Source organism: Stegodyphus dumicola, chromosome 1 (assembly GCF_044657685.1).
Source record: "Stegodyphus dumicola isolate Sdum_Otavi_A_Nest chromosome 1, ASM4465768v1".
Classification (NCBI taxonomy): Eukaryota; Metazoa; Arthropoda; class Arachnida; order Araneae; family Eresidae; genus Stegodyphus; species Stegodyphus dumicola.
In genome coordinates, this window is record NC_140768.1 from 207,468,595 (window position 1) to 207,486,146 (window position 17,552).

A 17,552-nucleotide genomic window follows, 5' to 3' on the forward strand; every position below is an offset into this window, starting at 1 on the left:
TGTACATAAGATGCAAGTGTTTATAAATTATATACTCGAAGAATATGCAGTTGTTTAATACATATAGATAGGATATGTATTAACATAATCTTTTATTAAGATAAAAAGTGTGTGACTGCAAAAAGCATTTCTGTACTTAATGAGTTAGCTTCTCCCGTACTGAAAAATGCGTTTCAAATAAATGAAGTTAAAAATTTCCAGAGCGGTGACCGTTATTTTATTCAATCGCTGAGCAATTTTAAGCTTTCCTTACATCAGAAAAATCTAAACATATATTTATCCACGTTTAGATTTTTGGAATCACATCTTAGGAAATTTCTGTGGACAGAAATCGCTGAAAGCTCCTGGAAGTAAGTAAACTATTTGTTAATCATTACGTAAATTTATTCTGACTGATAGTCGTTTCAAGGCCTCTGTTGTTTCCATTTGGAGTGAAGAATTTGACATAAGCAAGAATGAATCTTCAATGACCTTTTTATAAGGTTACAACTTTACCCAAGAATGCATTTGGTTTCATCTTCTGTTTTCTTGAGAAAATTCATAACATCAGAGCTTAATTTCTAAAATTAGAAATGCCGGAGCCCTATAGAAAGCCTCAGAAAAGGCAAATGAATAATTAATATAAAATAAAATGCAAAGAGGTTAAAAAATAATTACATTAAATTAGTGTCTTATAGTTAAATAATAAGTAAAATTACAGAAACTCACTTTATTTGTGTCTGCAACTTGAAATATGATTTCAGTCAAAAACTGTGAAATGCCGGAACTGGTCTCAGTGGATTCCCGCTGAGTGTATGTCCTGCATAACATGTTTATAAAGGGTGATTCTGAATTGTTTTTACAGATTAAGTGGGGGTGATAGTACTCATCCAGATGATCAATAATTACCATAGAACATATGGCCGCATTCCACTCTGAGAGGCAGAAAAGTGGAATATTAGAACTCCAACCTGAACTTGAACAGTGTTGGGAGAGCGAATGAACGAGATCAAAAGTTGCGCAATCAGTTTAGGGTAAAACTCACAGAGAGTGAACAAAACGGATCAAACCGAAAAATTGGCTTATGAGTGTGAATTCGAGCTCAGACTTTGATGGCAAACACTCAAATGCGCATCTTTGGTTCGCAAAGTCTCAACCTCGCAAACGATGCAACAACTTAATTATCTAATCAAGGGCTGAATATTATCAACTAACTCCAATTCAAGGTAGGTTTGATACCATTTCAAGTTAGCAGTTTTTACCCTTTAACATCTTCTGTCCTGTCCTCCTGGACTTACTGTGCTGCGCTCATTCTACTTGAAGCGCCCTTCTATAGGACACGAAGTTCTGATAGCCGGAACACAGCATGAACTTTCCATTCTAATCTCAGCATGCAGCGGAAGTTAGAGTTAGTTGATAATATTCAGCCCTTGATTAGATAATTAACTTGTTGCAATCGTTTGCGAGGTTCAGATCTTGCGAACCAAGGATGTACATTTGAGTGTTTGCCATCAAAGTCTGAGCTCGAATTAAGACTCGAATGCCAAATTTACGGTTTTATCCGTTTTGTGCCCTTTCTCCGAGTTTTTCACTAAACTGATTGCACAAATTTTGGTCTTGTTCATTCGTGTTGTTGTAAGTTCAGGTTGGAATTCTAATATGCCTCTTTTTAGTCTACCAGAGTGGAATACGACCCTATATTCTATGGTAATTATTGCTCATCTGGATGGGTACTGTCACACCTCTTAATTTGTAAAAACAATTTAGAATCACTCTGTATATATAGATATATATATCTTTTTTTTTTAAATTGTGTATGTCGCATAATATGAAGTATAACTATTTAGATATTAAATATATGATTACCAATATTTACGTCTCGTCTTTTGGCATTAAATCTAATTATGAATTTCTGTGTACCAATAAAAAGAACCATTTTACAATATCAAATTAAATCTGTTGTTCTTAAACCTTGAATATTGGTACAAACCTACCTACAAATACTTACAAATGGTAGTCTTAAATTGTCTTGGGACATGCATTTCCAAACGATAGCCACGATAATACAAGTTTATACTGGATTTAGCTAGAAATCTTTTTCTTCAAAGTATTCCCATAAAAACGAGTCTTGCAGTGTATAACCTAACATAGAGATAAAGGAAGGAGAATAATCAAGGAAATGGTAGTCGATTCAGTCCTTACATTTTGTAGCATGTCTTCACTAGGTCTTTTGATTTAACCTTATGCGATTTCTTCCTCTGGACTACTATATTGCCAACACCATCTAGATAGTTTACCAACACTTTCTAGATAGACGACTTTTAAATTGTTTTTGAGACGGAGTGGGTATTACCACACAGCTAGTAATTGGAGTAGGGCTAAGGGAAAAGAAGCAACGTTGCTTAGATGACAATTGAGCAAGGGGGTTACACTGCAAATGATATATACGGAACTGAAATAAGGAAAACTATGATGAGTTTCTTTGATGTGTCAGTTATTGTTGTATATGTAATACTTTCAAAAATACTCTGATTTGAAATCCTCTGAATCATTTTTAATAACCATGTATTACGTTTGTTTATTGTCATAAATTTTTTAGAGGATTTAAGTGGTACTAAAACTTTTTTTCTCCTTAGCTTGTTTGACATCTGCATCAGTATGAGAAGTTTGAAAGACTCACTGAGAAACTTGACCTTCTCATTTTGTTTATTTTGCCCTTCTTTTATCTTTCCTAATCCATTCAAATGTTTTTCCTTCAAGAAAAGATTAAAGAAATAGCTAGGCACTTTTTGGATCAGATGACCCATTTCCGGGCTTCATATTTTTTTCCCCTTTTGTCCTTTTAAACGGAAAGGGTAATTTAATCAGCGAGGCGCTATTCGTAGTATTCGCATCAATCTTTGAATTCAGTGAGACTGATTTTATGTTTTATTTTAGTTTTTAAGAGTAGAAATTATTATTAAACAAATACAATAGTGTTATTAATAAAATTAGCTTTTCAATTTCGTGTCTTTAAATAAACTTATTTCCTTCGCAGTGAAGGAAGTTCATTTGAAGAAATACGACGATTAAGGTCGAGAGCAATTAAATGCATGATTATCGAATTCAAGCAAGTTAAAACATAAATATTAAAAAAAAATCTATGTGTTTAAATATTTAAAAAATATTTAAATAAACTGTTATGTATCTAAAACGTAAAATTAGAAGAGGAATGGGGAAAAAAAGAAAGAAACTTAGTAAATTCATTATTAGGTGGCATACAAAAAACTGTTTTGTACTCGAGGTACGTAATGCGGCTTTAGAAACACAATTTATTAATTGCAATAATAATGCAAGTCTTTGTAAAACTATCAGTTACATATTATCTCAATGCCTGTTATGTATTATGTCTGTAAATTACCCTTTTATCACTTATAAATTGTTTCAAAATATTATAAAATGCGATTTTGTTAGATATAAATTACACTAAATCTTTTTACTGTAGATTATATTTTCAGTGATATATTATTAAAAAGTAAAATATATAAATTATTAAGTTGGACGTATTTTGCACTCAGATTGTTCAACGAATTGAAAAATGTGCTGCTTTAATTTGAAAGAGTTTCTTAAGTAAATGAAGTGGCAGCATTTGTAAGAATGTCAATATACCATGCATGGATACTAACTATGCATCATGGGCAGAGCCGCCTCGCTAAGAGTTGGTAGTTGGCAAGTTCACGTAGTTAATTAATTCGTTGAATCGTAAAGTAATGTAACGAAACGTGACTTTCCCAAAATGGAAAGCCTAGAATAACATTTCTGAAACTTTTGCCAAGTGGGAACCACATTTAAATAGAATATTCTGCAGACCACCCCATTCTTGTTCTCTTCAAAAGCAATTTCTTTAGCATATGCTACTGCCAGTATACTTATATTTTAAAGTACAATTAATTAAAATTAATTTAATTTCATACTGCCATTAATTCAGTTAACAGAAGGAAAGTTATATTTGTTTTTAATAATTCAAGGCTGTTAGAATTTGGATAATCTTATTAACTAAAAATTAAATAAATGTTGGTACTCACAATTATTGACACTGATGAGCCTGCCGATTCTTGTACAGCTATTCTATGTGTATATTGGTAAGCTAAAGTCGAAAATCGGCACTTACATCAAGTCAATTTTAATGCTTTGTTTTTATTTGAGTTGATGACAAAAATCCTTTATTACACAGATACGTAGAAGCAATCTGAAGTACAGTTTTTTAAACATCCTTATACAGTTCACAATATTCCGTTTTTATAGGTAATGAGGTCCAGAAATTAACCGTGCTTTCTGCTTTGAATTTCATTTTAAGTCTGGAGTCATTAGAGAATTTAATTAACTGTTTTCTTTCATTCAGTGATAGTTTTTTTTTCTTTTTTTCAAAATCGCTATGAAAGGTATTAAGAGTCCATGAAAATTCGTTACATTTAGCACTTAAAAATAAGTTTCAGTTTGGGACCTCAGAGTTTCGAGATGTGAATATATGTCATTGCATAATTATTTTCCAATAACGATACAGTTTTCTACTAAAATGATTCTGAGGTTGGAAATGCATAAATATTTCTCCATTTTACACATTTAATCTCAAACTTTCCTCTCAAACTAACTTCTAACGAGCATTGAAAACAATCAAAGAATTACCCTGTAGATAGTGATTTAGTTCATTTTTTTAATAATATATCTGAAAGATAGGTCTGTGTACTTGCGTTATTTCATCAGCAAGAAATGATGAAAAACTTTGTTAATTTTGCTTACGAATAACAGGATAACAGGATATTTTGCAAATCTAGGGGGGCAATCTAGGGACGACAAGGGCTGACTTCGAGGACCACTTATGCTGGAGTACAGATATTCAGAATGTCGAAACTAGAGCTTATAACCAAATATTTTTATTTATTAGGGCAATCCTTTCAGATATTTGGAAAAAAAAGTTGAATACTTGTGTTATTTTTACTCTATGGATCATGTGAGGATGTTGCTACTGAAATACCCGTTGAATGACGTCAGTTTTCTATCGGCTTCGGAAGAAAAAAGCGTTAGGGTATATGCAAATTGTGTGTGCCATGTAATAACGTCACACATGGGTATGCAATCATAGTTTCTGTTTCATTTCTGTTCAACAAGCATTAAATATTGAATGCTACCAATATCAAGTCATTCATAGAATCCAGTTAATTAAGTTTTCTATGACGATCAACTTATGACAGTTGGTTTGCAAAATCTCACTCAGAAGATTTGAGGCTACAAAATGAACCCGTGGCTATCGTCCTTCCTGAGTTGAAGAACTGATTCAGTCGAATCAGATCCATGCCAAACTGTATGAGAGGTCACCCAAACACTACACGCATGTACATTTTTTAAACTGTCTCACATGAGCTGGTAATAACAAGATAAGTAGGAATACTCGATAAGGGGATGCTTCAAGAATTTACTGATGCACAGCGGTTTTCTTTTATAAGAAAAGCTTCCTGCAACAAACTGTGTTTGTGGATGAGAAGCGAATATTTATGACAATCGTACTTGTTCGTCGTACTTATTGGGAGTGAAAGACGCTCCACGAAGAACTTCAAAAGCATCTTTCCGTACAAAATGCATGGTTTTTACTGTCTACTGGATATTCATATCTCATTTCTTCTGTAAGGTGAAAACGATAAATGCAGCTCGATATTGTACAGATATACTTTAAATGCACAGCAAACTGTGTCGCAAGTCCAGTTCTTGTGGACAAGGAGCCTTATTGCTTCTAATGTCCTGACAGTATGACAGTGTCAACCATCTAATGCAGGGCAGAAACCGTTCAACCTATTATTTTAGTTGTTCAGTTTATGAATATCAAAAACTACTTTTCTTCAAGTTCTGGTTTTATCAACATTTTCTATGTTCTTTGTTGTTTAATTTATAAAACATTTAAAAAATCCAAATAAATGCATATGTACTTTTCAGTGATGTCCCAAAATAGCCTTATTACAAAAGAGCCTTGATCATTTTATTCTCGATTTATACGGAACAGGAAATAGCGTTTGACCATCATTCCCCATATTAGACTTCGTTTTCCATATTAGACTTCGTTCCTCGTATAAACGTAAAGGAGGATAAATCACTCTCCTTCACTCTGCTTTCATTATACCAAAGATCTTACGTGATTCGCATTAGCTTGTCTTTACATTTGACCTTTCATAAAGATCATTTCTAGTATCAGTTTTTTCTGTCTTCTTTTCTCTTTAGCTAGTCTGTCGCACTACATTGATTACATTGGAGCTCTTTTAACAGGGTCTTAGAAAAATGAAATATATTGAAACTCAAAAGGCCCCAGAAGCCCTAGTTTATGATGGACTTTACATGCCCTATTTTGTGAGAGTCTCTGACACTAAAATATATATACAAAAGTGGGAATAGGATTGGGTTTGCCAATCTAATAATTGTAATATACGTAATCTAATAATTGCAAACGAGAAAGCCATTGATTAGAAGAGTTATATATGCATAAAGCAAAAATTAAAGTACAGGAACATGAAGTGAGCTGTTTTAGGAGAAGTCTGAACGAATTAACAGCCATCCCCAGATTTACGTTTCATTAAAATGACGGGACCGTGTACGAGTAAAATGAGGTTAAAAGATTCCATTAATATCATTCAAAACTAAAACCGAAAGTATTTATTCAATATTGTTTTCGTGTATAATCATATCTCAACAAGATAAATCACGATAAAAGAGTGTTATGCCCTTGAAAGCAGTAATTTTACTTTTTCTTATTTTTAGAGCAGGGTGTACAAACATAGATTGTGTTACAATTGAAATGAGGGGAATTTCCCGATCAGCCTCAGCTGGAAATAAAATTACGGAATCCTCCTCTCTAAGGTAAAAAAAAAAAAAAAAAAAACTGGTGAGACTGTTTTGCAAGCGGTCTCAATCGGCAGTAAGCCATATTTTTCGAGTTTTGGAAAGCAGGGAAGGGGGGCATCTCCTAGTAATGGCAAAAGGCTGCATGGAGCAAAACAAGTTGAGAACCACTGGTCTAACCGATCAACAATTAGGAATAAGAAAACTGTGCCTCCGTAATCTTCTGACATGTCTTAAAGGAATTACCATTTTTTCCAACACCTGAGCCATTTCTATTTCATCCAAGAAATACTTCAGTTTATCGGACATTGAATGGCTTCATCACTTTCAAAGACTCTGATTTTACATACATAGTATAAATGATCAACGGTGCATTGATGCTGCAGAACGTTACTTTGATTAAAGAGTGTTCTTTTTTATTCTTATTTTTCTGTTGTCTTAAAAATAGACTATTCCATTTGCAGCAATCCAATATTTAAGGTAATGCAAGCGAGAGAATTTGATGTCTTTATTTATTGCTTTAAAAAAAAAGTGTTTTGCTTTAAGGAAGTTTTTATGCTACTTAAAGTATACGGTATGTTTCATTCCTGTAAAACAAATTAAAAACACAAATTTTCTGCTTAAGCACACGATCTATTTGTATTTTAGTTGAAAGATAGAGAGAAATTAATTTTTATTCATGTAAACCTTTCAAAGTCAATACATAATTTTGGTTTTTTTTTTAATTGCAATATGTCACTAAAATTTAGAGGAAATTATTTTTTATTTACACCAAAAAACTCTAAAATGTTTCCAACCAAAATTAGAAGAATAAAGCATCATTTTTATTACACTTAATATTTACAATCATTAAGCAATGAATCGCGTAATGAAACAAAGAACAGTGCCCTGTGCAATGCGTATTTGCTTTTCTATTAATATGTATAGATAACATATTTGACAAATATTACATATTATACACATTATCTAAATTAACAGCTTCGTAGAACTATATAATTTACTGTATTATTTTTATGTTATTAGAGTCAGTGGTAATAGTAAAAACTCATTAATTAACCAACAAATATAATTAACGTCAGACTGTTTCCTGAACTTCTTGCCAGAATTAAAGAATAATGGCAGAAGTAAAACTGAAATGTTAAAGAAATTTAATAGCAAAACTGATAATTACAAGTGAGCTGATTTTTATCGCTAATTAATGTCTTTAATATTTGCTCTTCGGCACGTTCGTTTTGCTACAATTTAACTGATAGTTACTGAGAGATAATAAAATGCAGTTTGTGCAAAGGCATTATTTAATACAAATTACCATGTTTGTTAGCTGATTAATTTAAATGAATTTCAAAATTCATTGAATTACTTTCATTGAATTCAAATCAAATTTGTGGAAATTTAAAAATGAAAGGAACATGTTCTCTTTTGCATCATATCTTTAGAAAGGTGTATTGTCATGTATGACAGATATGCAAACCTCTTATCCTTATTATTATTATTATCTTATCCTTATTAAACTGCTGATCGAATCTTGTGAAATTGCACACCACTCTTATGAAAGCTCACTTTTCGAATCCTAGAGGATCCGAGGAGGCATTTTGTGTGCTGCAATTTTGCGGCCTGACGCATCTCATACAGGCTCTATTGGGTTCAATTCTGATGAGTAAGCAGGCCAATCCATTGGAAAGATATTTTCTGTTTCCAAACAACATTATCCAGAAAACTATGACCGGTTACTCCATTACAAGTTTTAATTCTGTGCGATCATTTTTCACCTCAATCCATGAAACTGCTCCGTGGAAATGGGATCTTTTATGAATAAGGGAAGGTAAGTTGTGCATTTCTCCCACCCTCTAGATCAAAACATATTTAGAATCACAGTTCAGGTTTAATACGGACCAAAGCTTAAACTGAGCCGGAACCCAGCTCCGGTACTTCTAAGTTTTTGGGACATATTCTAATTGTAGCTGGAGCGCACCAGAGCCTTAAATAAGAAGGCTCCGACACTTCTTTTATGCAACTTAACAATTATGTTACTAGAAATTTGATCTTGAAAATTTTTTTTAGCAATAAAATTATATTAAAAATTGTCTATTAAATTTTAATTTATCTCTTTACATTTTATTTAATTTTAATCATTTAATTATTTTAATAAATAATAAGAAAGTAATTATGAATTAATTAAATAATAATTATATAATAAATATTAATTATTAATATAAATTAAATAATAATTAATTTGATACTCACTAACTATTTAATTTTTAAATTATTAATGATTTTAATAGTCATTTTATTTATTTATTCACTCTTTTTCCGCTTTCCTGACGGTCTTCCATAGGGCTCCGGCACTTTTCTTTTAGAAATAAAGACCTGATTCGGACTCGTCAATAAACAGCGATTGATCCCATTTCCGTGAATATAACGGAAACACTAGTTTAAAAGGACCTCTCTGAAAGAAAAAGTGAGTGGGAAACAAACCAATGACTTTCTTGCGGGAAGTCCAATTTCGTGAAGCCTTCGTGCGGCAGTGCAAGAGCTGATTCGAATTCCTGTGACACCTTCAAGGTTTTAAATCAACTCTCTTTTAGTCGCTTCACTGTTTCTTGGAGCTGACAATGACAGAAAATGTTTTCTGATTGCAGTTGTTGCTCTAGCCATCCTTGACCAGGCTGTCTACTATGCGATACTGCTTAAAATGTGGTTCCAGGGTCTTGATATGACACTTTGAGGTATATTCAGATCTAATTCGACTCCATGTGTGTCTGCCTCATTTGCCCTTTACTTAAATAATGCTTTTGAATCATAATTGATGAATACTGATCAATCTCAGAAACCACATTAATTTTAAACTACATTGCACACTCGAATTCCAACATGCGCCCATTGCGCAACAATCATTTCATTTCCAAATTTCATGTGCTAACCAATGCACAAAAGTCCAGTTTTGCATTCAGTTAAAGTTAATCAATATAATAATAGTACAGTTACACATTGGTTGAAAATTTCAATCGGTGAGCAGATACTTTCAGGTTATCCTTTAATTTTGACTAGCAATGTACTTGGCTTTGAAAGACACTAGAGTTCCATTACGCTTAAAAAACATATAAAGTAAAGAAAATTACTCGAAAGATTGTTCTGTATTTTTTCTTATGTACCTGCTTTTTTGGCTATATGATTTTGTTTCATCTTCATCTTATAATTTTGAAAAAGATCAACTTTTATAGATGAAAAAACGTTTTAATGTAGTAGAGACCAAAGTTTCCTATAATAAATTGCATGTACGATCCTAATATTACTCTGCAGTTGCTCAAATGCTTCTACTTATCTTGCATGCAGTTATCTGCAAGACCGGCACTTTTTATTTTTCAGGAATAAATGAGATACTTTTCCCTACCTTCACTTTTGAGGGGCCTGTGAATTCTCTTACAGTGTTTAAAAAATGCAATTTTTTTTTTAATTCAAGGTTTTGAAAATATGAAATTAGAACCCATTAGAAGGAACGATTTTTTTTTCTATGTTTGAAAGAAACTTAATTTTTTAATTCTACACTGTATTCATGTACTTGATTATTGAACTGAAGAACATTTCAACTACATTAAATTGATCGTATTTTTATAACTTAACGTTTATAGTAAAATCAATAATAATTCTTTAGGTTATTTCTTTTGTGTTCCTGTCAGAAAATGCAAAGTTCTCGTTTAAAGTATTCAAGTTTATATTTTATTCAACGCATTCTAATTTGAAACCATGAAAAAGTACAAAAGAGCGTAATTTACCTATTTCTGAACGAAATGTACAAAGGTTGAAATTTATTTTTATGTTTAAATGAAATATAGTATTAACTTGAAAAATAGTATTAACTTGCTAAGTTCTTTCTCGAAATACGTTATGTAATGTATTTTGTATGAAATGGAATTTGCATCGGTGGTATCTATTAGGTTGAAAAAAATTAGATGGTTCTCCGTAATAGTAGTAGGTTTTGTTCCAGTCTCAGGTTTTGTTAATTGGACCCTACGTAGAACACCCTACCAAACGAAACATTCACGATAATCGAAGTAATACCTATACCGAAATAATATCTTTTTTGGAAGGGGACGCGGGAATTTTAAAGTTGTTATTTTAATTGGATTGGGGGGGGAAGATACGATCCACTAAATGAAACGATGTAATTACGCATGCAGTTTTTTCACAGTGTAATTAAAAAAATTACTGGAAACAGTGTTAATGACTCTTAAAGTCACTGAAGTTTGGTTAAAGTGCGCAAGCAGAGATGTCATATCATAGTTTAAAACCTTGGCATAACAACTGGAAGAAATTGTAATACTGAGAGACCGGGAGGCGCATACGTTAAAATAAGTAGATAAAAGTGATATAAGGGGAAGAGACAGATCATCAATGATTTTCAATGAATGTATGCAAATATTAGTAATATATTATTAATATAGTGTAAACAATGAGTTTTAAAAAGTTTATTTTACGTTTTACTTAAAATTTCCCTTTCTCTTGAAGTTAAGGATTTTTTAACTTGTACTTTTTCTCAGGTTAGCCGAACAGCTGCTAACTACGCGTTTAATATTTTGTGTATTATGAAGCTTGAACGTAGGATATTTGGTTAATGTCTAATTTATTTTTGATTTATAGATTCTAAGCAGAAGCCCATGGCTCCACCTGATGTGACATTCATTTTCGCCGAAGATGTTGTTGAATGGGATGCTTACTTGACTCGTCAATTCGAAGGGAGTGGCACGATAATCCAGCACGAACAGGTGGAAAAAATGACTTTTCCTTTGCCCTGCTTAAAAGCGCCAGTGTTTAGTGATGCTCGTGTTGTCCTAGTCATCCTTTCTCCAGCCTTTTTACATTTCCTCGATAATCATGCGACGGAGAGTTTCCAGTTTACAAAGTTGCTGAAACCAAGTAAAACCATAGCTATGTTGTGCGGCGTTTCGTCCTCTAGCATTGCCGACGTGAAAGTAAGCAAAATTTCAATAGAATATAAATTTCTTGCCTCTTGGAAGAATATCTTTCTTGACATGCACGGTGCATTTATAAGGTATTAGGACCCAGTTCAATAAAATATCGGGACATACGCACCGATTATTCATTGTTAGTCTTTTACAAACATTCCTTCTGGTACTATATCAGGGTGTCCAGCAAAGGAATCCCTGATAGCTGCAACATACCTCCTGTATAGCTGCAATGGATTAGCGATGATTCTTTGCCCTCATGATTGCTTAAAGAGGCTTTATTACGGAGATGGAATGATGGACTGACATAGAGACGTGGCAGAATTCAATATAGTTTTATGTCATAATAAAGTATGCTCAATGAGCATAAATAGGCTCACATATCGTCGTTATAGGTATGATATGCACCCATACTTTTATACAGCTTACATCGCTTTAGACCAGGGGTTCTCATGGTGGTAAGCAAAGAAGCAAAGTATTTTTAACCATTAATTTCAAAAATTAAAACCCCAACTTCCTAATTGAGTTTTTTCTCTAATACTCATAAATTTATGCGATCGGAGCTTTGTTTAAGAATGGTGGTGGTATTAGTACTTTGTAGTGGTGGTACTAAAAGTTTTCAATTTTTGTTTAGATGGTACGCTTTAGTCAAACGGTTAAGAACCGCTGCTTTAGACAAAGAACAAGGCAGGGCAGCAAAGCGAAGCAGGAAAAAAGGGTACGCATCCCCAAGCAAAGCGCGAGATAATGTAGTAAAACGTTGCTTTAATCTGATTGGATGAGAGCCGTCCGCATTGCAGCATGATTACGTAAGAAAGCATGAAACGGATTAATTTGGAAAGATGCAGTCCAGAAAGTTATTATAAACAATATTATAAATAATTTCTAATTTTACAACAGAAAGGAGAGATAGCCAAATTAAAATGAGGAATGAAAAAAAAAAATAAAGTTAAATTGCTAAATTAAAGTTAACAGTTTTCTTTTATATTTTATATATCATTGGGTTAGAACGAAAACAAAGCCGCAAAAAATTAGCGAAGCATTGATTAGATTTTAAAAAATATTAAAATTTTCATTTTATTTTGTACATTTGTACATTTATTTTATTTTGTATTATTTATTTGTATTACTGTCAAAGATAAAAATTTTCGTTGGTACCTAAAAGTTTTAATTTTGAATCATTAGCAAGTAAATAAATAAATAAAGTGCCCTTAAAAGTAGATGTGTTTGGTTGCCTGGTATATGATGTAACATGTTATAGTGAATATGTACCAGATTTTTCAGTTTGGAATCTTTTTAGTTGGTAATTATGAAAATAGTGTTTTTCCTCCCAATCCCCATGTTACGATTGGGTATATGATACGTTAATATGTCAAGTATATGTTTTTTAGTCCATAGGGGCAAATTGCCCAGAAGGACTATTAATTTCGTTTTGGCATTTTGCGTCGATTCACGATAAGCGTTTTTTCACTTTTCAAATTGTTGCCATTAAATATTAGAGTCCTGTACTATATTTAAAGAAATTAAATAATAAAGAATCTGCATAAATATATGTGCGTTTCCCGCATTGGGATAAAACAATGGTACCTAGAGCCATCAAAATTTGGATAACGTAATCTTCCGTAGAATGTGGGCATCTGGAAGCCCTAATTTGAATTTGAAATTGGTTGGTTTCATTATCGATTTCATGTTTCGTAACACTTCAACGAATTTTTGATTAACAAACTAAACGATTTCAAAGCGAGCAATGGCAATACTGTACGAAAGAAAAAAAAAAAAAAAAAAAAAAAAAGACAATCTGAAATGTTTCAGATTTTAAATTACGTCCAATAGCGCGTCTTTTTAACATTTTGTCTGTTACCTTTATTTATTAAATATCACGTTCTTCGCACTAATTCGCACTAAAAAATTCAGTTCAAGAGCTATATCGCAAAATAGTTTTAAATTGAACATATCTTTAGAATTTCCGATATGCGCTGGAGATTAAAAAAAAAAAAAAAAAAAAATCTTTTGTACAACGTTACCATTGCTCACTTTCAAATCCTTGAGTTTGTTTATCAAAAATTCGTTAAAGTTTTACAAAATATGAAATCTATCATAAAACAAATTCCAAATTTCAAATTTGGGCTTCCACATGCCCATATTGGCAGTAGGATTATGTCATTCAAAATTCGATGGCTCTATGTACCATTGTTTAATCACAATGCGAGAAATATACATACATTTATGCAGATTTTTCATTATTTATTTCTTCAAATATAATGCAGGACTCTAACATTTGGTGGCAACAGTTTGAAAAGTGAAACGGACATTTATAGTGAACCAATGAAAAATCGCAAAACAAAAACAATAGTCTTTCAGGGACAAAGCCCATTTTGGACTAAAAATATGAAAATTATAACATTAAAAAAAAACTTGCACTCTGAATTTAGTATGCAGACTTTCAGTTCAAAGCATGAAGCAATTTTAAGCAGAAAAATCACAACTGACCTTCCAGTTTAAGAATTATTATCCAAAAATTAAAGATATAGAAAGCAAAAATCTTATATTTGATATGAACTGTTCCAAAGCGCAAAGCCATATGCTGCTGTGCTATAATTGTATCATAAATTAACGCTACACAGACATTTTCTCACTTATCTAATTAAAAAAAAAATCTGATGTGTACACCACATGACTTCCTTGTATTGGAATATTAAATTATACGCATTTTTTCTTGCATTTCATTTAAACTTATTGGATTGAATTAAATCTACTTCGCCGACAGCGCATAAACCACAATAGAATAAATGCATTCTTTAAAATTCACTCTAGTATTTGTTTACCATAGTGACACTCTGGCGCTAGATTCACATAACGGTATTAATAATTATATAACAGTTAACTTATATAATAATTATATAACGGAAATTAAGTTAACTGTTATATAATCCAATAATTATATAACAGTTAACTTATATATTTCGTTCATATTATAACTCATAATGCACAAAATTTATATCATTTAACAGTTTTTCACAGACGATTGAGTATTTTTAATTTAATTAATTCAGTTCTCACTTCGGAGAAGGCAAAAATACATAAAAACTCAAAATATCTATTAAAAATTACAAAGTAAATCTCAAACACTTATTTCCTGGAAAAAATTCCAGAAAGAATTAAGCGTGATATTATTGGCAATAATAAATGAATGCGTTATCTTTGTTGTTGGGAAGCTAAGTTTCTCAAGATTGGCAACAAATCCACTAGTCTCCTGTTTCAAATGTAAACATCAATGGCCGCCATTAAAAAAGGCCTTAGCGGCAATTAAACAACTTTAAAATTGCTGATAATTCTAAAAATATTGCACACATATTTACTAAAGGCATAAAATCCTTAACCGGAAGATAAAAACAACATAATTCAATCATTTTTAAAGCAAAAAATGTACAATTTACAAACATATAACAGTAAAGAAACTGAGATCACTGAGCCGGGTAACAGAGTGGATATATATATAAATATATTTATATACGTTTGGTGCGGCCGATTGCAACCAAAATACGAGGTGCACATCTACATGTTACAGCAGTCCTATATACAAAATTTCAACGTTCTGAGGCTACTCGTTTTTGAGTTATGCGAGATACGTACGTACGCACATATGTTCGTACAGACGCCACGACAAATTCTCTTCAGAATTAATTTTAAAGCAGTTTTATAATTTTTTTGAAGGAAAAGAGTATTTTATTCTGTCCTTACGTACAGATATCACGCAAAAACATCGTTAAATTGCATTCGATAGCCGTAAAAATGGATATTTTCGTTGAAATATGCTGCCTGAAACTTTTCGCGATTACAATACTTCCTTTTTACTTTGTACAAGGAAGTAAAAAAGAGTTATTTATGAAATAGCTATACATTTGTTTTACTGGATGACTTGTGTTAGAGGGTTGCAACAATCCATGTAAAGGTAATAATTTCGATTTTGGCCGGCATCAAATTCCCAGACTGAAAAAATAAGTAAATAAATGATTAAAAAACTGATAACTTTCAGATTTTACATTACGCTCGAAGGCTTTTGTTTACGCTTTTGATGAATAAACTCAAGGATTTCAAAGCGAGCAATGGCAACGTTGCACAGAAAAAAACATTTTTATCTCCAACGCGCGAGACTCTGTACCGGAAATTCTAAAGATATGCTTATTTAAAAATTATTTTGCGATATTGCTGTTGAACTGAATTTTATGGTTTGAGTACGTAGAACATGATATTTTTTAATAAATAAAGGTAGCATGCAAAACGTTAAAAAGAACGACCGTTTGGGCGTAATTTAAAATCTGAAACCTTTCAATTTTTTTTTTTTTTTTTTTTTTAAACCCTATGGATGGCGTGGCCAGAAGTCGGTGGTCATTTTATTATGAAAGCACCTAACAGATGGGCCTTCTTTGCCTATGATGTAAACCATGCTTTCTCTCTCATTGGAACCTGAGACCTTTGGGATCCAATTATGCATGTAACTGATACCGTATTTTATGAAGCTCAGTGTAGAAGAACCTGAAGATGTATAATTTTACTGTTTGTACTCAGGATGCATTATCTTTTCTATGTACTTTTCAGTAGCGTTTTTAATAGCGTATAGAAAGTAAATGCTTTAACATATAGCGGAAGCAGCTAGTTCTAATAATGCAAATACATGATCTGAAAAATTGAGATCTAAAATGCATGATTTTTGTGCATAACTAAACTTATAATAACATAACTTGTTTATTAAGTAGTTAATAGCATAACTTGTTTTATTAAGTAGTGGGATTATAATATATGAAAACTGAATAACAGTTTTATATACATTATTACGTATTTATATACATTATTACGTATTTGTAAAAATGTATATAAGCTATAATTTACATATCTGTATAATGTGTAACCAGTGTTCATAAACTGTAAATCTAAAAACTTCAATACTTATATTGTTACGTTTTTTAAACTTTAGAATGTGCTTGTGTCTTATAATGACTGGCGCCATCTAGAGGCAAAAGATAAAGATATTAATATGGTCCGTGATGTTATTGAATTAATTCAAGAGATACTTCTCAAATCCAAGGAAAATGAAAGGATTAATAAACCAAAATTCAAACTTGTCCCCAGGAAGGTGCAAGAAGTGAGTAAACAGTGTTCATGTGTCTTTTCTTTTATGATATGTATGAATATAATTAAGAGAAAGTAGTTAGAAAAAACTGTAACTGTATACCATTCCAAAATTTGCAACTTCATGTCAATTGTGATATGTTCATAATTTATTTTGCAACCTCTTCTTCTTCTTCTTCTTCTTTTTTTTTTTTTTTTTTTTTTTAAGAAATCTCCCATTTTGGTTTTGTGAATTTCTAACTTTATTAGTGTCACTGAATAATGTTCGTGGAAAACCACTGTAAGTTGTATAAATATATATGGTTAATGTATGCAGTTTGGTTACTGAGAATTTTTGTTTTACTACATACTTTGTTTTTAATTATTTATTGACTTATTTAGTACAAGTCAAACATCCAGACATCCCATATTCAGACCTCCGGCCACCAGCAAAATATATGTTATTATTATTATTATTGCAAAATCTAGGAATGGAGAATGTAATATTCAAGGAAAAGCAGCTATATCCTAAGAAATGTTTTTTTTTTACCAAAAAATTTAGATTCCTACATGTTATTTGCTGGCTAACGAATCCTATCATAGCCAATGGTAGTACTCTGATTGACATTAGTTGCA

General features: G+C 31.8%; 1 protein-coding gene across 8 annotated transcripts in view; it reads left to right on the forward strand.

Annotated features, from left to right (window-relative positions):
* stumps (DBB domain-containing protein stumps) overlaps nt 1-17,552 on the forward strand; it is a 277,758-nt gene that overhangs the window by 203,186 nt on the left and 57,020 nt on the right. For 7 of the 8 annotated variants that reach the window (XM_085825040.1, XM_085825045.1, XM_085825036.1 and 4 more), the window contains 2 exons: nt 11,482-11,813; nt 16,783-16,950. In XM_085825040.1, coding sequence (XP_085681166.1) covers nt 11,499-11,813; nt 16,783-16,950 — 483 coding nt within the window. In that variant the 5' untranslated portion in view covers nt 11,482-11,498. The remainder of the gene's footprint in view (nt 1-11,481; nt 11,814-16,782; nt 16,951-17,552) is intronic. The other variant, XM_085825055.1, reaches the window with a different exon arrangement.